The sequence below is a fragment of the Halichoeres trimaculatus genome, unplaced genomic scaffold (assembly GCF_033239565.1).
Source record: "Halichoeres trimaculatus isolate MK-OKI-2021-1 unplaced genomic scaffold, fHalTri1.1 fHalTri1_scaffold_22, whole genome shotgun sequence".
Classification (NCBI taxonomy): domain Eukaryota; kingdom Metazoa; phylum Chordata; class Actinopteri; order Labriformes; family Labridae; genus Halichoeres; species Halichoeres trimaculatus.
In genome coordinates, this window is record NW_027437200.1 from 13,003,284 (window position 1) to 13,026,815 (window position 23,532).

The window sequence follows — 23,532 nt, forward strand, 5'->3', positions numbered from 1 at the left end:
AGCCCTGCTAGCGTGGCTGCTTGTACAGTTTCAGGGAATTGAAAGATACTCTGTGCTCAGCAAGGCTGCACATGGTGAATGAATTCTGTAGTACACTACTGCACTGGGTTTTCCAACAAGGGGAGGGTTTCTTAACACTTACTCTAATAGCTGACTTTCCTCTCATTTTCTTCAAAAGCAGCATGGATATAATGTACCCTTATTGCGTCAGGTTTTCCAAGATTAGACCATTAGATAGAGCTTGAAGAAAACATACTTAATTGTCTGTTGGAGCTGAATTGGTTTGAACAACAAATAAAAATGCATTTAAATGCCACATCAGATAAATTAAGAGAGCCACTATGTAAGTTTTGATGTGGCAAAAAAGGTTTGTGAAAAACACAAAATATTGTTGTCATCTGCAAATGTTTAATAATAGTTTCACATTTCTGAGCAGAATTTCCTATTATCAAAAATAAAACAAAATAAAATATTAAAAGCTAAATATGTGCACTTGAGTCAGTTTTTGTAAAGTAATTTTACTGCACAGGCCCCGGGACACTGAAGTTTAAATTAAAGTTAAAAACTAGTGATCAATCCATTTCAGTTAAACAGTATGGTAAGGGGACTTGAACGGGTTCAATGTTTTGCCCAAAGCCTGGAGGTGCTGGGATTGAACCCCTAACCTTCTGATAGAAAGAAGACTGACTCTACATTGAACCTGTTTATAATCCTGACGATTTAAGCTAAGAAGCTTTTGGCCATTGCCACTTTGGATTTTTTTTTAATTATTTAAATAAATAATAATTAAAAAAAATATATTAAAAAATACATATACTTTTTAAACCCACAGTTATTGGATATATGAAGGCAGAGGTGAACAATGACTTCCAGTTTATGCAACCCATTGAAAGTCCCACATCTTTGGAACATCTCCTTTTCCTACAGCAGTTGCTGTCCTGTCCGTAGCGAAGCGCTTTTTCCTATAAGAACCAGTCTGTAGCTAATAGCTAACCTCCAAAAACACTTATTTTAAAACTGTTTTAAGGCCAGACCACAGACTGTATAATATATGGATTTAGTCTCCCCTGCCTCCTCTCTGCTCCTGAACAGAAAGATGAAGCCAATTGTCAGCAGGGGCCATATTGGAAATGAGGCACTGGCACATAGGTTTCATTAAAAAAAATAAAATAAAATAATGGATGTTGCTCCTTGGGCCAGACCACTGTAAAAGCAACACTGTTGCACAAAACTACCATCTCCACTGTGGACACTTAGGCAGCCAGGAAACATTCAGCATTTTCCTGACAGTGCTAGCCCAAGTTGCAGCTGTTCTACAGAAATTAAAAGATGAAGCTTTTAAATAATGTTATGCAACTCTACCGCTCGTGGTACTTTGTACGTTGACTTTTATCAGTTATTAATTATGTGACGTTCTTTCTATCGTTCACTTCACAGGCTCCTAATTTGGGAATAACAAGATGCTAGTTAGCTTCAGGCTACATGTATCTGATGGAATGGTCTGTGTTATATTTTGTGTTGTTTAAAAATGAAGGTCAGTACAATGAAAGTGGGATGAAGACAAAGGCTACTTGTTTATTGATTAGACCTCTACTCTCTCTGAAATACATGCTTAAGAGAAACAAACAACAGGTGGGAAAAGAAAAAAAAACTGCTTCCTGTTTGTTTCAAGTCAGACAGAACTTCAAGTCAGAAATTGTGAACACTGACTGTCCAGCAAGCTGTGAAGGGAAATTACTGTTAAGCTCTCTCCATCGTGTCTGGGGGGCTTCTGAACCCACTTTGACACTTTTCATGCGGTCCGCGGTCCTCACTTTGGAAGCCATCACCCTCGGAAGCATCCCACTTTGTTTTTCTTTTTTTGGGGAGAAGACGCCCACGTGACGAAGGAAGCTGCAGCCAGCTCACCGCGCGCGCTGCTGGTTTGAGAGCTTGCACGGCGCCGGGCGGAGAAGGCACGCGGGGCAGAGCGAGACACACGCACGCACACACACCCACATATAGACAGACAGAGGCAGAGACACTCGTCGAGGGAAGACAAACAGAAGACACAAATCTCTGTTTGCAGCACAAGAGCTCCGCAGACTCCTCCGACCGAGACGGCTGGCACACACGATGGACGGTTATGCCCGGACCGAAGATGAGCTGTTCTCCTCGTGCCTCCTGAACCTCACCTGGGAGAACTGCTACGAGCAGGTAGGACACCAGACTCTCCAACGAAACTGTATCACTTTTGGGGAAAATGAGCGTGGCTGTGTCTGTGATGAACACACTGTGATAAAAATAGCCTGAGAAGTTTAGGGGTACACTCCTACATTTTTCGGCACGTGAAGTTGACATAAGAAACTTCAATTTAACTTATTTTTCACTCAATTAACGACCAGGAGCGTCCTGGAAAGTTCTAGTCTGCTTGCTTGTAATTCACCACCAACAACTAAGTTTTGCAGTTCGACATTACAGCAATAATGGGACGGAAAAGTAGCCGACAGAGTGTCTCCTGTCTACTTTTCTGAAAGGTTTCCTTCCCGAAACTTCTCTCTGTAAAGGCTCACACATCCTGCCCTTGGAATCAATAATGAATTAACCTGGTACACAAAATAAATCTAATGCCAGGAATTCCATAAATAAATAAAAGGCAAACACAAACTTAGCATTCCTTTGAAGAAAGTGAAGTGCGTCATGTTCAGTATTATATTACTTCAGTGAGTGATGTGAGTGATGCTTTTCACGCAGAGATCAGAAGACAGGAGTTCTTTCATTTTCCTGGATCCTGACACCCATGGGTTGCCAGGTCTGTGCTAAAATCAGGTAACTACAAACTTTGAGTTTGTAGTGGGGAACAGACTTGATGCTGAGCACTTTGATCCCTGAGTGTCAGGGCCTGTTCTTCTCACACAGCAGAGCGGCGGTGGCGTCTGCTCTGAGATAATTACCTAATTCCTCCCTCTCCCCTCAAGCTTAATCAGTTCTGCCTTTAAAACACACTTATCGTGCTGTATGAAATCCCTCTTAATTCTCACATTCCAATTTGTGTGAGGAATGTGTGCGGCTAAAGTCATCTGCCACAAGAATGCCAATGAAATCATTCACTATGAATGCTAAGAGGGCTCCCAGCTACTTAGCAATTTATGCTCAGTGATTGATGCCAAAATATTTGTACAGTGATTTTTATGGTAATTTACTTGAATGCCACCATGAGAGCTCAGGATATATATACAGGATATTTATTCCTGTTATCAGTATCCTGGTTGCAAAACAGTGAGGGAGGACATTCAAACAATAAATCTCCTGTGGTTTAGTGGGCTACCATTTTGAATTACAAGTAATCACAAATTAAAGAGGATTAGACTCTTAATGCTTGAGCCTGCGATTGGCACTGCTAAGAGTCATATTGTATGAGTTATTTAGGCACAGCAAACAAAAAAGCACCCCAAACATGATTCAGAATTGCAAAGTCATTGTGAATGGCTTTTTAAATGTGCAACAATTAAGCCTCAGCAGTTTCTGCTGCAAAATGGATTTTGGCTCATCAATTGGGAGCCGCACACTTACAAACTTAAGACAGTTAAATCCACAATGAAGAATTGACTAAGCAGCAGAGATTTTGGCTGCGTAGACAAACATCCCTTGTTTTCAACTCGAGGGTTTAAAAATAAAAGGTCATGGCTTTGCTTTGTGGTCCTTAAAGCCCCTGTTTGTGGACCCTGGAGCGTACCCCTCTAATCTTTCTTCTTATCGTGCCCTGTACATGTGTAAGTAGTGTTTCCTCATCCTGCTTTATGTATCCTGACATATCTACTGTGAATCTTGGCCATGGAAAGTGCCAATGATGGCTTTTGTTAGCCTTCTCTTCATCCTTGATCCAGATGTAGCTTTAAATGATAAGTCCGGTTTATACAGCTTTTACATTGTTTATAGAATGAAGTAGAACAAAATACACACCCAGAAGGCTTTCCTGATCCAAGCAGTGCTTCAGGAGATATTTAGATCCAAAATCGTGCAGCGGACGTCCGTATAATGGGATCCATCGGGGCATAGACAGCGCTGCTCCTAAAACTGCATTAATCGTCCAAAAACTCATGTTTTTCACCAATATTCCATCATGGTCCGCTCCGGGTAAGTCCACTGCTGCAGTCTGTGTCACTCCAGACAGCGTTGTGTGGCTGTAATGACCTCTGAACTGACGAAGACTTAGTTTATGTTTGCCCCTCAAAGAAAGGAGAAAGTGGAGTCAGCTCTCCAGAGAGTACTGCGCATACGCGGAGGGGCAAATGTAAACAAAGTCTTCGTCAGTTCAGAGGTCATTACAGCCACACAGTGCTGTCTGGAGTGACACAGTCTGCAGCAGAGGACTAACCCGGAGCGGACCATGATGGAATTTTGGTGAAAAACACGAGTTTTTGGACGATTAATGCAGTTTTAGGAGCGGCCCTGTCTATGCCCCGATGGATCCCATTATACGGACGATCTAGATATCTCCCAAAGCACTGCTTGGATCAGGAAAACCCTCTGGTTGAGTATATTGTTCTACTTCATTCTATAAACAATATAAAAGCTGTATAAACCGAACTTATCCTTTAAGTCAGACTCCGTAAACACTATCACCCTGGCTGCTTAGCGCAAGAATTACAACGCATTCAAAAAACTGATTTTATACTTTTATCATTTTTGGGCTAACAGTTGTCCTAAGTTGTGTCTAAGCTGTAGCACAGCTACTTCCCAAATCCCAGGGCTGTAGCTCCAGTTAATGACCACTATAAAGCTCTACTACCTGGATGTAAACAAGCACAGATGATGGATGCATCAAGCGATTCAGCAATATTTTGAAAAAAACAAAACAAAACCTTGTATGTAACCTGTGTGTGGTTGAATTAGCATGTTATCACTGCTCAGAGTAATGTGTTAGAGAATATGCTTATGGATGTTAACTTGTAGGGGCTGAAGGCTGGTGATGCCAACTCCTCTAACATTAGCGATATTTAGCTAACTGATTTGACATCAGTTACCTACAGACTAGAGATGGGTATTAATGACAATGAATTGACTTTACTGGTTTTTTGAGTTTATAAGTAAATACATATGACATAACACTCTTGGTATTTAACCCCATGTTGACGAATACTTGAACATGTTAGTGGTGTTGCCACCCTTTTTCATGATACTAAAGCACTGCACAACTGCACTTTGTGTTGTTTGTGTCCTTTTTGGTAAAGTGAAGCCAAGCTTTTGGTCACTTCGATCTCTTCATCAGTGTCTTGGAAGTTCTGCTGCTGACTGACGAGGGTGATTGATGTGTGGCAGGTCATGTGATGTCAACATAAGGTCCGGCCGCTGATTCTGATGTAAAGACTCAATAAAGGAATCGTTAAGCATAAAGGCTAATGATGTCGATGGATTGAACTATTTTTAATCTATTCTTATGGGGAACCGGTTATCAATACCCATCCATACAGCAGACTCTGTGATCCCATGTTTAGCTGTGTGATGAAATGGCTTTAGGTGCTTTCAAACATCTCTAACATTCAGAGATATGAAAGATTAAGATGAGTTTGTACTAGGGCTGAACGATTTTGGAAAATCTAATTGTGATTTTTTAGACCAATATTGCGATTTAGCTTACAATTTTTTGGGGGAAGGTTTATCTTCTTTATTGTTCACTTAACACAAGTTTTAAGTAATTTTATAGTATGAGTAACCAACAAAAGATACTGTTAGTACTTAAACAAGTCTTTTTTGCATTTCTTAATTGAAAAAGAAAAAGGAACACTGAAATTTTACTGACCTCCAGTTGTCAGTAAGAGTAACAAACCATAGAGAAAAAAAGTGATCAAGGGGTAAGGCTCTACGATCTACTGGATGGATCTTTGTAGCCCACAGGTTTTTTTGCCAGAAAAAAACAACATTTTGAACAAGCAAGGGAGAACAAGTACAAGTTACTATATTCCCCCTGCTCTGTGTACATGAAACTCTTTTTTTTTTTTTTAATTGCAGCCTTTGTGATTTGAAAATTGCATTCTATTACATTGCAATGGTTTAAAATCAATTAATTGTTCAGCCCTAGTTTGTACCTCTGAATGGTTCAGATTTGTCTTCTGAGAAGTCACTGTCACAGTATGATTTCTACAAATTTGAAGTTGGTTAGGCTTTAGTTCCTTTTGTCTACATAAGTCAGTATTAAACATAAAGGGATGACGTCCATCAGCTAGTTATTAGGCACATGAAGAACCAAATTCAACACTGACCTTTTCACCTTTGCAGCTTAAAGTAATATATTCTATTATAAACTGAACATTTGAAGCTTTGGAGTGAACTAAACGCCCACTCAGATTCAACTCCACGTTGCTTTCTCAGAACTTGTCAACAGTGAAGCACAATTCTGCCAATCCAGGATGCTGCTTCTGAAAAAGTACAAGAAGACACATGAAAACATGAGTTGTGAGAATGCGTGTGACTGCTTTTTTTTTTCTTTTGTTGCGATATCTTTTCAAGGCGACATTGCTGGAATAGCGAGGGAGGTTATTAGCTGTATTTTGATGTTATAAAGAAAGTCAGAGCTATATTCAGGTTTGCGAAACAACCCTTTCATCTCTGAAATTCACTTTGGTACAGTCCACACTCTTCCCTGTAGAAAACCTGGTACAGAATAAAAGTGGACCTCTTGAAAGCAGGTCATCTGCTCGACCAGCATGTTGTTAGCCATGCACATATCCTCCCTTGCCCTCCCTGAGTCCTACGGCAGGCGGGCGGGTAAATAAATAAATAAGGAAGTAAAGGGAAATGTTGACACAGCCTGTCCTTGTGGCCAGATTATCCACTCATGCTTGAGCGCTGGGTAAAGGCCCTGCATTATTCAGCCCGAGACACAGAGACGAGGGGAAAAACTGTGGAAAAGCTGGGTCTTGCCGCAGGAGTGTTTGGCGTGTTTGTGTGTCTGTTTGGGGAAAGGCGTCTCCACTTTTCAAAGAGCAGGCATGGGGATAGCTGAAACGCGTGGGGTGGGAAAGATGATGTCTTTGCTTAATTATCAAATGAACTCGCTGCCTCCCACTTCACTCCATCTCTCAGTGTTTTTTTTTTTCCACCCTCTGCCTCTCACACTCCACTCGTCAGGCTTCTCGGAGGCTGCTGCTGTCCGTGGTGCTGAAAGTTTCATCACACATTTTGTGCATGGTCTTTTTAGAATTCCAGTCTCCAATCCTCTTCCCCGGCCGTCGTCGCTCTTCAAAAGCAATGAATTCAGTTTGTCTGGACAAAAAGCGTGCCAGCACTCGGCAGTCTGGCTCAAAAAAGGGGCGAAGCCGATCATTCAAGACGTTTAAAAAAAAAAAAAAGCTGCAGGTAACACAGCGTGCCTCTCAGAAGCAGTAAGGTCTAATGCACTTTTTTATGTCTGCCTCTGCCTACAGCATGTTTCATCACAGCCCGGCTCAAGTTACGTTCGTCCTCACTCCGTGGCTCGGTTAAATGAAAGCTCCTTTGTGTGCGCTCTTATGTACAGTATTTGATCCATGCGAGTCACTTCTGCCTGTGTAATGAGTCTGTAGCCTGAGTGGATCCAGTGGAGGCACAAGGAAAATGCTAAAACATTGAAAATACTTGGTTTTGTGACTATTTGAGACTTCCTCCTCCAATAACACCCTCAGCAGAGAGGCAGATTCAGAGTAATTGATGAGAGATGTAAGTAAAGATTGATTTTTTTTTTCAGAAGCTATTTTAACACACTGTTCTCGTGAATTCAAGCAAAAGCTGCTTCTCTGTTTATAAGTTTTGGTGATACAACAATCTCAGGCATTTAAACGTGTTTCCCTGGACAAAGATGCTAACCGTGGGCAGCATGTTTCAGTGTTCTCTGGTGTTTTTTAAAAAGCCAGATAATAAACCAGTTGGAGAAATCAATGGTATGATTGATAGATGAGCACTTTCCTTTTGAATCCAGCCCTTCTGGCACACATCACTGCAGAGACCAACTTTCAGCTCCTGCGGTGCCACTTCAGTGCCACCACCAGCTTGGTCGGGTGCCACTTCACACACAGTTGGCAGCGTTTGTGAGGGAGAGAAGCCAGTAAGAGATCATGATTTCAACTCTTACTGGTTCACATAGGCCCCGTTCTGCGGGAGCACAAGATTCAGCGTGTGTCAGAGCTGAAACGATTCCTCGAATGATTCGAGGTACTCGATTACAAAAATTACTCGAGTAATTTTCTCTGCCTCGAGGAATCGTTTAATTTTAAAAAAAGATCAAAGAGAGGTATTTCAAATAGAGCTGAGGCCATATTAAGAGAGTTTTCAGACCCCTCAAGCTACCTCTTATACAAAATAGCAACTAGCGACAAATCTAGCTTCTTTTCTGGAGTCTGGAGACTAATGGGTCATTCTACGAAACGGGTGCCATTTGGGTCCGCAACATTTGACGAGATGTACAAGGCACAAAAAATGTGTCAAAGTGTGTTTATAGATTTTGAAAAATAACTACTCTTTAACTAAACAAAAATGTATTTTATCCGATTACTCGATTAATCGATGGGATTTTCAGTTGAATACTCGAATACTAAAATATTCGATAGCTGCAGCCCTATTATGTGTCATACACGGTGAATGAGAGATGCAGAGATGGACTGAGGGTTATACTGCTCCATATGTATCAGCAGGGACTCAGGGTCGTGTCTCAAAGCTGCACAGATGCAGTGATGAGCTGCTGCAGGTTCCAGGAAGCCTTTCACTCTGCTGTGCCATAGTTTCAGCTCGTAGTCTGCTCTGCACCCAGAACTACTCCCACCTTTTACAACAACCCCCAAAGGAGTGTATCCAATTTCCATGTTGGCACATCTTTTCTTTAATCAACAAGTGTGTATCTGCTCAACACCTTGCTTTTTGATAGCAGCCCACAGGAGCAGGGCCCGTTGGCAGTTTAATGAGAAGTGTGTTGTTCCCTTGCAGCATATTGCCAAGATATGGATGGGTAATTATCTAATCAAGACTTTGTGAAAGTGCTGCTCCTGACTCGCAGCTGACCTGCTAACCGTCTGCCAGAGTTTTAACTGCAGGATGTTTACACACTGAGTTTACTCATGCTCTTTACATACTTCTTCCTTCATAGAGCTGACAGTGCCCTGGGAGGACTCTGTGGAGGAGGCGTTTGAAAGGGAAGGGCTCAGATATGCAGAGTTGGCAGCACAAAGTGAACGGTGAGGATGGAAAGTTTGGGTTTGTCCAGTAGAAGTAGGATGCAGAGGGTTTGAAGAACGATGAACTAACTGATTAATGAGAGAATCAGGACATTTCTAATGAACTAAAAAAATGAGTAGACCTGGAGGAGGAGGAATACTGTCAATCGAGGGCTGAAACAATAGAAAGAGAAAAGTGTTGATCTTTTTTTGCCACTCTAATTCCTCCTCAGTGTTAACTGTTGTGTTTCACTCTGTGGTTTTTCTCTTTCTTTGTTTTTGTGTTTGGGTAAGAAAGGAGGTGAAAGCTAACTGTTCAGTGTCCCTGAGGTGTCGTGGGCTAAGCTTGATGAAACACCAGTTTAAGGGGAGGCTGCTTGATAATCTCAGGGAGGTACCAGCTGGCATTGTCCCATCTAACTTGTGTTGTAGAGCAGTGTTTTGGGGATGGTCATTTCAAGCAAAAGAGCTATTTGATATTCGATCGGAACTATTCAAAGATTGTCTCCGCCCACTCACATACATGTACCTGCCAACATTAGACTTTGACAAAGATGGAGAGGACTGTTATGCTCTACACGTCGATCATCGAACGTACTTCTTCTGACGAAGCTGAACACTGACTGTTGATCTGCAGACACTACCGCACTTTGTGCTGCATGCCTCGCTCTCACATGGCAGCGCAGTTGTTGACGACTTGTGATACAGGGTGTCCGCGGGGTCTTAAAAAGTATTAAAAGTTGATAAATCAGTTGTGGGAAAACTAAGGCCCTTAAAAAGTATTAAAAAGTCTTGATCGTAGTGTTATGAGGTACTAAATTTTATTGGTATTCAAGCTTTGACTCCAAATGTATCCATTAATATTTATTTTCCTCCTTGAAACTGTTACAAACTAATCTGACACGCCGGACGGACAGCTCCATATATCCGCCACAGAAATAGTCCACCTGGTTAGAAAATGTTTTCAGGGTCTGAACCTTCAAAAATAACCACGCCTGGTGATTGGACGATCATTTTGCTCGTCACACTCATCACAGACCAGCATGAGGATCTGGAAAAAGCTTTAGCGTCTCAAAATATTTCACTCTAGATCACAAGAGTTTCTCAAATCTCCTGAGAAAATTTCTCAAACTTTTGATGACCTGGGATTTTGGATTCTTACGATTTAGAGAAGGCTTCCCCTGATCTCAGTTGTTTTGGAACAAATTTTCTTTGTTCAAATCACCTTTTTACTGGATACTACGTGATGAGATAAGGTATTTATCAATACAGTTACGTAGCGCTATTGTTTGAGACGTGACAACAAGCAAAGTTGTAATTTTACGAGGCGTGGGCTATATGTAGCGCTAGCAGCCTAACATATCCGTAGGCTAATGTGACAACAAACTCAGTTCGTACAGTACTTTAGTAGCCGTCTGATGTATTTTCTGCAAGTTGGCCTTAAATAACTGTTACTTGTTGTGGTAATGGGAATGTCAATTAACCTGCCTTTGGTTTCATTTATACTTTCAAGCTTTATTCCTTCTCAGTTTACCTCATTTATGTTAAAATGCAAACTACAACTGTCAAAGATTGTTGCTAACAGCAGCTTAAAGTTGCAATAAGGTTTTTAAAAAAGTCTTAAAAAGGTATTGAATTTAACCTCAGGATTTCAGCCTATACCCTGTGATATGCTAGACTAACCTTGCAGAGTTTGCTCTGTTGGCTACCTCAATTCATTCATTTTATCGAAGGAGTTCCTGCACTTCCCAATCCATATTTGTACGTCTCCTCGTTCTTGTTTTGGCTATAAATCATCCAACCTGTTTACGTTAGGTCTAGCTCCATCATTATATCAGTTTATTGCCGTGGTCAAGTAAAATACAATCTGGTTTGGACACAGTTTGTTTCATTTTGAAAATCATTGGACATTTTAGATAGTTTCTGTGCACAACTTCCTGTCCAGCTCAACCTGCTTTTTGTGGCATTGACGTGTAACAGCTCCAGCATCCTGCATAAAACTGCAATCTGCCACAGACAGGACAAAGCGATCTTCACATGAACTATTTGATCTTTTTGATGTTAATGACTTTTTGAATATTCCAAAATCATTGCCCATCCTTAGTTTGTTTAGGGAACATTTGGGGAAAAAGAGGGCAAGCTTGCTGGGACTCACTCAGAACAAGATTCTTCCCATTGAGTTGGAGGTTTATGGGTAAGTAGGTCTACCTACATGAGCAGTAGCTGCAATGTTTATGATACAGCTGGTGTGTGTGGGGCTTTAGTCACTGACTGAGGAGTTCCTGCACTTTCTACCTCATTGATAAGCCTCTATTCATCTATGGCCGTAAAACCTCCAACCTGTCGACTCCTGGGCTGGTTTGTAAATGTCATTTCTTTGTTGTAATCAGGCTAAATCACTCTGGTTTTGATCATATACTTTAAAAAAATGGACATCATCTTGCTCGGGTCGAAGTGAGGTCGCCACAAAGACTGCTCCCCCTGGTGGCTGGCTGCAGTATAGGTCAAAAAATCTGTCTCTCCAGTCATTCCAGATGAGCTGTGGTCAAACTTTGAAAAATGAATACACCTCGTAGAAATGTTTCTCACTGACTGTTGTGGTGATATGAAGATATTGGGCTGCCTTTTATTCAAGTCCTCATTTTTCTGAAAAGTTTCCTTTTCATTAGTTATACAAGGTTAAAAACAAGGCTTTACATCATGTTTAACGATAGTTGACAGCTGCCGTTTTCGTGCATCTTTTTCCGGGATAGTAAAATATGTCAGGAGGTAGAGTCAAGAAGTGATTAGACTCTTGAAAGAAAAAAAATATATTATTTTTGTCACCCAGCTCCACTCAGATTCTCCCAGAATCCCTCACAGTCTCTTCTGCGCAGACTCTGGCTGCACAACTGCTACCAATGGCTACGGCTGTGACGGGGTATTTTGGCTTCAAGACTGTAGAATGGTAAATGGTGGGGCCACTCTATGGTTTTGACATGGTTTATTTCATTTTGAACTTATTTTTTCTTTTTAAGGTAGCTTCCATGCCCAACTTCCTGTCCTTCCTGAATAGATGCATCACAGCTTCTGCCGAAGCAAAAATAGGATTGTTGTGTGTCTGCTGCGACCTGCTGGAAATACCAGTTTGTTGTCTAAGCTGTTGTTGTTGATGGGCTATGTAGCTTGGTGGTCTCTGAGTTTTTTTTTGGGGGGGGGGATAAGTGGTCGTTGGTCTGAAACAATTTGAAAAAAAACTCTTGAAGAGGTCATCAGGAGTCAGGTTTCTTCGCTGAGTGCTCAGTTCCTCGTGTTTATTCAAACTCTAAAGGCTGCATTTTGCCTCTGCAGCATGTCGTCTGAACTTTGTTGAAGAGAACTGGACTCTACACAGTTTGTGCGCTGAGAAAGTAATTCAAAAGACAAACTTTTATCTTTTTAATATAGTTATTTTTTTGCAGTTGCTCAGGGTGGAAAATGTTTGTATTTCTGCACAGAGCTCAGACAGTTTTTAAATGATTTAAACAGCAGCGTCGCGCTTGGTACTTATTTATATACAGACATGCCGATGCCCAAGTGAGGATGTGATCCTCAGTCGTTGCTGTCTTGTCTCCGTGGTCATCTTTAAAGATTTAACAGAGCAGAGGGAGCACAAAGGAAGAAGACAGACTGGCTTTCCTAGCAGGGTATAAAAGAGGTGAACACATTATAAATACAAATCTACTCAAAGCACAGTTTACTTCAAAACCTCAGGGAAATATGAGCCACCAGAGGGAGCAACAAGCTTTGATTTCTTACAGAGCTGTAAAATTAGTCATGTCATTAGTTAAATGTAGTGTAAAGATTTTCTAAAGGAGGCTTTTAACTCCCCCATGACTGAAAACACACTGTGTTTCAGTGTTTTAGTCTTCAGAAACCTCCAAGAAAGGCTGAATGGAATATCTTTGAGCTTGGTTTTTAGTCCTCATTGTTTCCCTTTGAGGTGCTCATTTCAGGCTTGAATTAATGTAATCAGAGTATTAGCCTTCAGAGATATTCATCTTGTTTTCTAGCCTCCCCACACTGAGCTGTCTGAATCAACATCATAACAGAGGGAGCGCAGACACTCCAGACTGCATTCTTTGATTATGTGTGGGAAAACGTCTTCCTCGCCATTGACAATCTGTTGATACCTTGCAAAATCTGAGATGAAAGCGAACGCAGCTTAGACTGTGAAAAATCCTTGCCTGCTCACCGGGAGGTAAAAGTACTCTCACAAACATTGAATTGTACATCAGAAGTGTTATCAATTCCACCTGAAACGGAGGGGCCCCGGTGGCAGCGCCGAACCCCCCCTGCTTTTGATCGCACCAGCAGCGCCTGTAAACAAGTATTTTCCCATCTCCCTCTCTGTCTGTCTCTCTGCTTCCTCCTCTCTCCGTCTCTCCTTCTCTTTCTCTCTCTTCCTCCCCCACCAAGGTGTCTAGAGGGGGAGGTTCCTTTGATTATCTCCGCCGTGGATTAATTGCTTTTCTTAACCTCTGCACAGACGTGCTCCTACACCGCCCTGGAGCCCGCCGCACGCGCCCAGATGGACCCCTGCCAGGAGAAAAACAAACCACACCACGCTTCTATCTCCCCACCTCCTCTCAATTACTGACCTTCATCCTTTCATTTCGCCTTGGATGTTATCATCGGCATTATCAGTGTATTTACTTTGTTTGTTTAGCTGCTTACTTGGCGCACTGCAGCATCCTGGCTATATTTTAAGCAGACGGAGCACGTGTGAGAGGTGTATTAATTTCTGAGAAGAGTTACAGCAGTAGATGAGATGAGTGTGTGTTGTCAGGTAAAGTGTATTGTGTGTCATAAAGTGGCTGCGGGTCACCAAGGAAGGCGGAGGGGCAGTTTTTATGCAGGAATATTATTACACTGCTTCTTTTTGGACTGTCTCTACTCCATGATTAAGTAGATTTTGGCCTTGAGATGTGCTGGCCAAGCAATTTCAGTCACGTTTTTCCTTTTTTCTTTTTTTTTTCCCCGTCCAACCCTGAGTGCTCTTTTCCATCTCACTTTGCCTTTGACACGCATGTGCATCACATCTCTGAAAAGGTCCCAGCCCCTGCCTCCAAACACTATCATAAAGCGAAAACTCAGCTTGCCTCCTTCAGACCTTGGCCTTTTTTTTTTTTTTTTTTTTTTCCCTTTTCGGACATCCTGAAAGCCATCCATATGATTTATGCACTGTTTTCACATGCGGACCACCTCAGGTACCCTCACAGTTTGGAGGATGTTCTAAGGACAGTTCCCAGTGTGTGAACAGTGATTGCTACAGGAGTAAAGAAAAGTTTTAATCGATTTTTTTTCTTTTTCTCTTGTCGGTTGTGACTGAGAGTTCAATTTAGACATGAAGAAGTTTCTTCTCTAGCCCAGAGTTGTTGGCGAAAAAGTGTAAGTATATAACCTCTCTCATTTCTGTCAGCAATTTCATTATCCATAACTTACACTCTCTGGTCTTGGTCTCACTCCAGTGCATCATTTTTATCTCACTAAGTGAATCCAAACAACTCCTAACTTCAGTTTTGCATGACTGTTTATGACATTACTGTAAGTGGCTTTAGGCTTTTTTTTCAGTGTAGCCTAATTGGTTCAGGTGTTTGATACAGCGAGCACTGTGGGGCTCCAGTCACACCGAGATGAGCCAGCCCACACATACACACACACACACACAAGGATACACAAATGCAAAATCTGCATGTGAGACATGAGCAGACGCGTAATGCGCACACTGACTCCTTCATTCACTCTCTAACAGGCTCGACTCCCCGGACTGTGCGGTACAGTGTGCCGGTGCTGATTTTCCCCATCAGCAGAAAGCCGAGATGAGCTGAGCTAATTGAGCTGGGAGGCCCGGCGGGGGGAACGGGGTCCCTCTACGCACAGGCTCGTCACTTCCTTTCTTTATCCAACCACCACTGAGTCTAAAGTCCCACGTCACCAATCAGCGCTACACAAAGAAAACTGTGCTTATGCATGATTCAATACAGGGCTGCAGCTATCGAATATTTTAGTATTCGAGTATTCTACTGAAAATCCCATTGATTAATCGAGTAATTGGATAAAATACATTCTTGTTAAGTTAAAGAGCAGTTATTTTTCAAATGAAATTTTTTCTCTTTGAAAGGAACCCCGACTGTAAGGACTAATAGGCATAAAAATGCTTAAATGCTTGTCTCAAACAAGAATTTGTTGTTAAAAGACATAAAGTATTGTTTTTTCTTTAAAAAAAAAAACAGATAAAAACACCATTTCTATCCTTCAGGTGCAGCCATTGTTTTATTCTTGGTTGATGACGTAGATTGGCTGTTTGGTGCCGAGGGTCTGGATTTCGTCATTTACTCACTACTAGTTGTCGTAAGTCACTAGGTTTCAGGAGGGGAAAAAACTATTATAATGCCACATTGCGCTGCTTTTGGATGCACTTTTCAGTTGAAAGGAAACAAGGAGACTGATGTTAGTCTGCACAGCTTCCCAAAAGACAAGAAAAAAAGGAAGTTGTGGGAAATCGCTTGTGGGCGTAAACAACTTCTATTGGACAACATCAAGTCGTCGGTCATCCTCATGTAAAAAACACAACAGTGAAGGATTCTAGTGACTGAAATTATTTTTGATAGCATTAATTTATTTAAAGGACAGTTAGATATTATTACCTTGAACGGCTGATGATAGAAAGTGAACCTCCTTACGGCAGACGCTCTCCCTCTCTGTTGACATAGCTATGCAGCAGCCGCAAGCACACCAGCGACTTTGGCTGGCTCTCGCCTCTTCTTTGTTTGATTGTCTGTTTTCAGTATTATCATTTTCACTTACGTTTCTCTCCAGTTTAAACTGAAATGGTTGAACAGACGACATGACTTTGCATCGTGAGGTTAAATCTTATATGAGATTGAGACCGGTGCAACCATGACATCACTACCCAGATGTCATTGCAGCGTAAACAATGGCGACCTACGAGTGAAAATATTTTTTCAAAATTTATACAAACTAAGATATTTTGAGAGATTTTATTATCGTTCCTATGTAGCTGGTTAAAAAACTGATCATTTAGAAAAATGACGTTCTGGTAGCCAGGGTTCCCTTTAAGAAATAGAATTTTCTGATACAGATATACTGATAAGAGCACTTGCTTTGGTAGCTCCAAAATTTGTAAACACACTTTGACACATTTTTTGTGCCTTGTACATCTCATCAAATGTTGCGGACCCAAATGGCACCCGTTTCGTAGAATGACCCATTAGTCTCCAAACTCCAGAAAAGAAGCTAGATTTGTTGCTAGTTGCTATTTTGTATAAGAGGTAGCTTGAGGGGTCTGAAAACTCTCTTAATATGGCCTCAGCTCTATTTGAAATACCACTCTTTGATCTTTTTAAAATGAAACGATTCCTCGAGGCAGAGAAAATTACTCAAGTATTTTTTGTAATCGAGTACCTCGAATCATTCGAGGAATCGTTTCAGCTCTAATTCAATATTTCAATCATGCCTCATACACACTTGCATGATCTAAAATAGGATTTAAACGCACAGGCTTCATACTAAACACACAGTAGTGCAGGTTTGTATTGCCTTACTCATATCTACATCACCAGTCTGAATGGTTTCTGTATTAAACTACGCTTAGTACTATAAATACACCTTGCACCTGCACCAGCCTGCACATACATACTCATTGTGTTAGGATGTTGTTTTTCAGCACCGTGCTGGACCTAAACAGCATTACGAGCCCAAATGGATAAACTGCATTGTCTGCCTCACAGCGGACAAGCCGACAACAAAAGCAGATTACCTGTTCTATTTGAGGGATATTAAGATGTTACATGGCATCCGATGGGCCCTCGGAGGCCCGTCATAAAAGCCACAGCAAGCTGTTGAGACGCAGCCTCAGAGTTGTTTCCATCTTTTAGCTGCACTTGGGGACTGATTATGGTCAAGCAAACGGCCTTTACCTGGAAAGTCACTTTCACTTTCTCGTCCACCATTTGTTAGTATGGCTAATGTCTCATTAAGTCCCTCATAGGGGAAATGATGTGCTCTTTGGGTGAAGGTTAGGCTCCCGGCTTATCATGAGACAAAAGAGAGACTGATTATGGTGGCGCAGGCGTGTCTTAGCTTGTGTCTTTCACAACAAGTCCTATTTGTGTAACTGCAGGAGCTGCTTCATTACCCATAATCTATTAGCCCTCCCTCCACCTCCCTCCAATGAAAGTTAAAACATTTGGGCTAAATGATGAATGCTTGATCACTTTTGCGTGGTGCTCTGTGGAAAGGAGTGGACAAAAAAGGAGGTGGGGGGTAAATTTTACATTATCGAGGAGATAATTACAAAGCAATCATAAGCGGTTTCCGGTAAAGCGGTAAACAAGCCAAGGGCTTGTGCTCTTTTCCCAAGAATAATTAAAAGTCGCTTTGCATTCTCTGCATCAGTGTCCTCTACTCAGCGACCACCTCTTGGCAGAATTAAGCTGGCAGAGTTTCATTTTGAACAAGAGGTCATCTGATGTGGTTTAGTTTATTTTTGAATATTCTAGATCTGTCAGAAACTTCATCTTTAAACCACGTTCTGCTATTTTCTTTTATTTTTCTGCAGCAATCGAGCAATTCTGACCAGCTGTGACTGTCTGTGTCACAAAGCAGGAGTGTTTCCAGATATGGATGACTACTCCATACTTTTTCTTTCATCGCCCGAGTAACAAGTTCTTTCATTGATCGGCCTAGTCTGGAGAGGATGAGGGCTCGCCAGAGGAGGTGTAGGAATATTTGATGAGAAACCTCTCCTTTTGGCTGAATTCTCAACCATGGAAATAGCAATCAACTTTTACTTCAAGTGACACTAAGAAAAAGTGAATTCATATGCAGTGTGCATTCCAGTCAGGACTCAATACTGTAAAACAGCTCAAAGAGCAACGCAAACAAAATCATTTTATCCTGGGGCGCACTTTGTTTTAGTGAAGTTCTCTGAAACTTTCTCTCAATTCAGGTGTTTCCAATAAGTGTTTCCACTTCCTGCCACAGTCTTGCATGCTAAATCTGTTGCTGTATACTAAATTTGTGCAACGTTACAACAGCAATCCGAAATGAAGATAGATGTTTGAAATGTTGGCGAAATAGAATTTAAAGGTCTGTAATTTATACCCCGTATTTAATTGAAAATACTGAAACGACAACAAATCAAATCCTGAAACGACCAGCATTCATTTCAAACTTGTTGCGGTGTGTTTTCAAAGCAGCTGGGACAGGAACAACAAACAGTCTGAGAGCATCTGAAGCCAATTCTTTTATTGTTTTATGATTCTAAGTTGAGCCTCCTCACTGGAAGAAGCTGTTAGCACTACATGTTTCCATGAACGCTGAAATACTCCTCTAGAACACGAGTGCAGCGTGATCTGTATGATAGATGGATCGTCTATTTCCAGTCCCAGAAACGTACGAAAAAACAACAAAAGTTATTTTTTTCATGTATGACATCAGGATTTTAAAAAAAATTTTAAATAAGATTTTTCTGATGTTTTCTGCTTGGTTGTTTGACTGCAAGTTTTAATGTACTATGTCATCTTGAAGCTAATGCATGTAACCATGTATCATGTGGAGATTCTGAGAATTCTGGAAACACAGACAAAAAAAACAAGACTGAAGCTGCGTTTCGGAAAAGATACCTTTCACATCTGAAACGATATGATACCGATACCCGGTACCTGACAATTGGTACTGGTACTCAACTGTACCAATTTTCTGTACTTTTTTTGTGTTTATGTGGTAAACTATATCAATTTGTTTGATAATAAAACATATATTTTTTTCAAGTTATTTATTCACCAATATGTAATCTTGCAATGTTGTGTTCATGTCCAGCATGGAAAATCCCCTACTCCTCCACTCCCTCAGAGTCACAAGAAAGCATTTAGGTACCTAAACATGGTACCTTTTGATTTTACATGAATCGGTACGATATGCTATTTGCAATTCGATTCTGTAACAATTTTTGAGGCGCCTATTCAATTTAAATTGCAATATTTATGGATTTGCCATTTTTAGTTTGCTTGTTTTGCACCAGACCATGGGAAAAATTGCCCCATAAATTGCACATCATGTGAGTCAGAGTGAAACATTTCACCCTCTGCTGGAGAAAAGTGGTAACTTTTTCCAATTCAGTTTATAAACAAAGACTGAGATGAAGAATTTGAATTTGACATTTAATTTAACATGCCTCTGTCCCATCTTTTTAAAGGTGTGCTGCTTGCATCAGATTAATTTGTTTTTCATAAATTACACTATTTTAGTTTCAATGTTTTATAAGCCGTCATTGTTTTTAATAAAAAGGCTTTAAATGATTGGCGAACCTATAAATGCAGTTTGTGTATCAGCATGTGGACGACGTAAAAAGTCTCATGGAATCAGGGTTGTAATTTCCTGTGTCACTTAACGAGCTGTGTCTATAACTTAAGATGCCCGTGGGCCATGTCACATCTCAGCGCTGACAGGTAGTCGTTACTCAACTTCTAACAACACCAGAATCAGTCAATTATCTGTGGGATCGATCAACATAACCCCACCTTCACTCATTTCAAAGAGCCAATCAATCTGCATGAGCCTTTCTCTATTTTCATTGCTGTGTTACAAGCATTTGTGTGTGTGTGTGTGTTAGGCACCGTGATGGATCTACAGGAGTGACATCTTGTTGTCTGATTTATGATTGTTTGTTGCTGGAGAAAGGCTGGATTTGACCCTTTTCCACTTCCTGTGATGCCTGTAAAGCTGCACGTCGAGCTGCATGATTGCCCTGCTGACCAAGACGGTGTCAGGGTGTCGAGTTTGTGTCTTTGTGGACACCTTCACTTTAAGCATTTGTTCTCTTAACTTTGACTCACCTACTTCTACGTTGATATGTTGGTGTGTGCCGCCTGCACTCACCAACTCCTCGGTGAGTTCATTACTAAATGAAGCGGCCCATAATTCCACATTGCAGCGTGATAAATGCTTCTAGCGACAGTCTGCGAGGCAGCGAGGGTGGGATGGGGATAGGGGGACACTGCGTCCTCCCTACCTGATGACATGCAAGGTTTATCACGTCGAGCAGAGACATGGTCACCTTACCCCGGGCCTCATTGTGACAGCCAGCAAGTCACTGGAGAGCACCATTGGAAATCAATAAGCCCCTGCTCTTTAATTGTTAGAAAAAACGCTTCCCTGTTTACAGCAGCACATCATCAGTCAGGACAGCCTGACTTTCATTTCTTTTTGCCTTTTCCTGTCTTCCGCCTCCTCCTCTATTGCTCCTCTCCTCTGTGGGATGTGCTTGCCAGTTGATTGTTGGGGAGATTACGTAACAGGAGCCGGCTGGTTTTTATTTTGGGGAACCTGTTTGATATGTATACAGAGAGCTTTTCTGATTAACTTTAGGCCGCTTAAGGCATTTGTGTGTCTTATCTGGGAGAGTGTTTGCCTCCTCTGCTGTTTTCACACTAAGATGGGGCATGTGCTCGCTTCTGTCCTCTGTTGACTTCAAGGTGCAACTGCTCCACTGTGTGTTGAATATGCTGAGTGGGGGATCAGGTAACTTCTGTTGAACTTTCCACTCTGCAGTCTCTTAGAGCAGACGCTGAGTCTTACCCTTTGTACTCAGGTAAATTCTTATCCTGGTTTTTTCCACAGGATTCATTGTGTGTATCATTTGTCAAGCATTTCAACCAAATACTGGTGTACTTGTGTATTATGTTGTGTCTAAAGTCAAACTTGAAGGTTACATTTCTTATAAATCTAATATTTGTAAGTAGGCCTGTCACTATAATCAATAAATCAATTAACCGAACGATAAATAAAAGCGTCCTCGGTAAGTTTGCCAGCCTCGATAAACTGACACGTGCGTGCATGTTTGTTTTCCTCCTCTCTTTCGACCAAAGAGGCTAAATGAGAAGATGGCTCACTATGTCTATCTTTCCTAACATCGGGGTTCATAGGTTCTATAGCGGATTTATAGCAGAGTGAGCATCAGTCAAAAATGCGATCTTTGGCATCTTTTGCGACGGGGCTGCTCGCACCTACACACGGAGAGAGCTGAAGCGAGCGTCCTGAGGGGTAAGGAGGAAACACGCTAATATGAGTGATGACACGAAAGATACGGTTCTTAAGCTGCCTGCCACAGTCCCAGTGTGGGAATGTTTTGTTTTTTATCTTAATGTAGCTGTCTTTGACCATTTGACGCTTTTATTTCTATTTACTTTGCAGACCAAAAGCCTCAGTAAGAGCGGATTGTCAAAGAACAAGGCTCCGCTGCACCTCCCCTTCTTCTTCTTCGTCGCCACAGTTTTCAAACAAATGCGACATATCAGCTCGTTGGTGTTCATGAGCTCACACTTTGTTCATTCTGATAAGAAACAAAATATTCCCACTCTGGGACTGTGGCAGGCGGCTTTAGAACCGTATCTTTCGTGCCATCACTCATATTAGCGTGTGTTTCCTCCTTACCCCTCAGGACGCTCGCTTCAGCTCTCTCCGTGTACAGCCCCATCTTCACCCCAAAGATCGTATTTTTGACAGATGCTCACTCCACTATAAATCCGCTAAATCAGCTATAGAACCTATGTCCCCCGATGTTAGGAAAGATAGACGTAGTGAGCCATCTTCTCATTCAGCCTCTTTGGTCGAAAGAGAGGAGGAAAACAAACATGCATGCACGTGTCAGTTTATCAAGGCTGGCAAACTTACCCATTTCATGTTGTAAAATTCAGCTTTATCACCTGTTTTCTTGTAACTGTAGAAATTAAGAACTAATACTATAGATTTACTGATGCTAGTCATAAAACACATGCCAACAAAGCAAGAAGAGGAGCACTTTACCACTTGAGGAGCTGGTTTTACAAGTATCTGATATTTGTACTTGGCAGGACTCAGAGTCTTTTCCCACCGCTGTCGATAACTGCTACCTCAACTTGCTCTGCTCTGCCGGCATGAACACTGTCCAGCAGTGTTTTCTGATGTGCAGCAGGTGGTTGAAGCAGCTCCTGTCTGTCTGTGTTTATGCTCTGTGTGACTCTTTAGGTGTTAAAACAAGCTTCAAGTGAAAGAAAGTTTCAGCGACTGTCTTTTTACAAGACAAAGTTGTTTAAGCTGTAAGAAAAGCAGTGAGAACATTTAGTTAAATAATTTATTGACAATCTATTCTGTCTTAAACAATGTCCATATGTCTATTCATACATGAATGCCAGCTGCCAGTCACAATTAAAATCGGACAATGACAAAAACATTTCAGGAAAAAAGCACAAAGTAATAAATAAGATGTGAGAAAACACCATTGAAGCCTCTACATGCTAACATGAAGGGTTGCTTTCTAATACGTCTTAATATGCGTGCGCCCTGTGACCAGTAGGGGCGTTCATTTCAAAATGACCCTCTTTACTCTCAGGTCAAACCAGGTAATTATGGGATACTCATGACTTTCTTTTTGAGAAGCCCAAAGCCTGTAGTTACCATGTCTCCACACTCCTCCCTCCATCTGTGTCTCCACAAGCTTCTCCTATTAGTGTGTTACCTGGGGAGGACCACGGCTCCAAAACTCTGATTAGGCCCTCTCTGGCTAATTAACTGCTCGGGCCACAGTTGGCCATTTGCAGCGTTTAATGGAGGGACGACGGCGCAGCTGTCCTTCGTCTGTCATTCATCTGATTTGTGCCCTTTATGCCACAATTTGTGCCATAAAATTTATAAATAGCCAAAGCTAGCATAGCATTTATCACTCTCATTAAAGTGACAAAATATAGTGCATATTACATCTTTATGTAAGGAGTGAAGGCTGGTTCAATTATGAGAGACAGAGTCAAAGGCTTTTGTCCTAGTGGACGGGATTCCTGGTGGTTCCTTGAGAGGGAACCTAATAATGAAATGTTGTGGTGGTTTAAAATGCAGGAAGCTCGGCTCGTCACTGTGTCCTCCTTCTGGAGGATTTAATTCTACCAGTCTGTTAAAGGGGCTGTGAGGAGTTTCTAAGTGATCTTTAAAAAAGTCTCCCTTCTAGATGTACGCCTGATCGTAATCCCCACTTTAAAATGAGATTATCAGCGTCAATATTGCAGGTTACATGTTATTTTAAATGGCTTCTTCTTAGCTTCCAGTTCTGGTCGTCCAGAACCAGATTGATTTACGGTACATCTAGGTCTCTATGACAACACCACATAGACTGATGAAGTTTAGTAGTGAGAAGAGATAAACAACAGAGATCTGTTTTTTCCTCTGCTAGAAAGAATTTCTGTGATTAATTTTGTAGTGATGGTGGACACAGGAGCCAAACTGTCAGACAGAAAAAGGACAGATGTGCAGAAGAAAGCTAAACGTGAGAGTGACACAGCCCAAGCTAAAGGCT

At 41.5% G+C, this 23,532-nt stretch overlaps 1 protein-coding gene across 3 annotated transcripts in view; it reads left to right on the forward strand.

The window, feature by feature from the left end:
• The first annotated feature begins 1,769 nt into the window (after positions 1-1,769).
• Positions 1,770-23,532, forward strand: part of ppargc1a (peroxisome proliferator-activated receptor gamma, coactivator 1 alpha) — a 340,797-nt gene continuing 319,034 nt past the window's right edge. The window contains exon 1 of one of the 3 annotated variants that reach the window (XM_074699385.1): positions 1,770-2,196. In XM_074699385.1, coding sequence (XP_074555486.1) covers positions 2,116-2,196 — 81 coding nt within the window. In that variant the 5' untranslated portion in view covers positions 1,770-2,115. The remainder of the gene's footprint in view (positions 2,197-23,532) is intronic. The other 2 variants (XM_074699387.1, XM_074699386.1) reach the window with 2 other exon arrangements.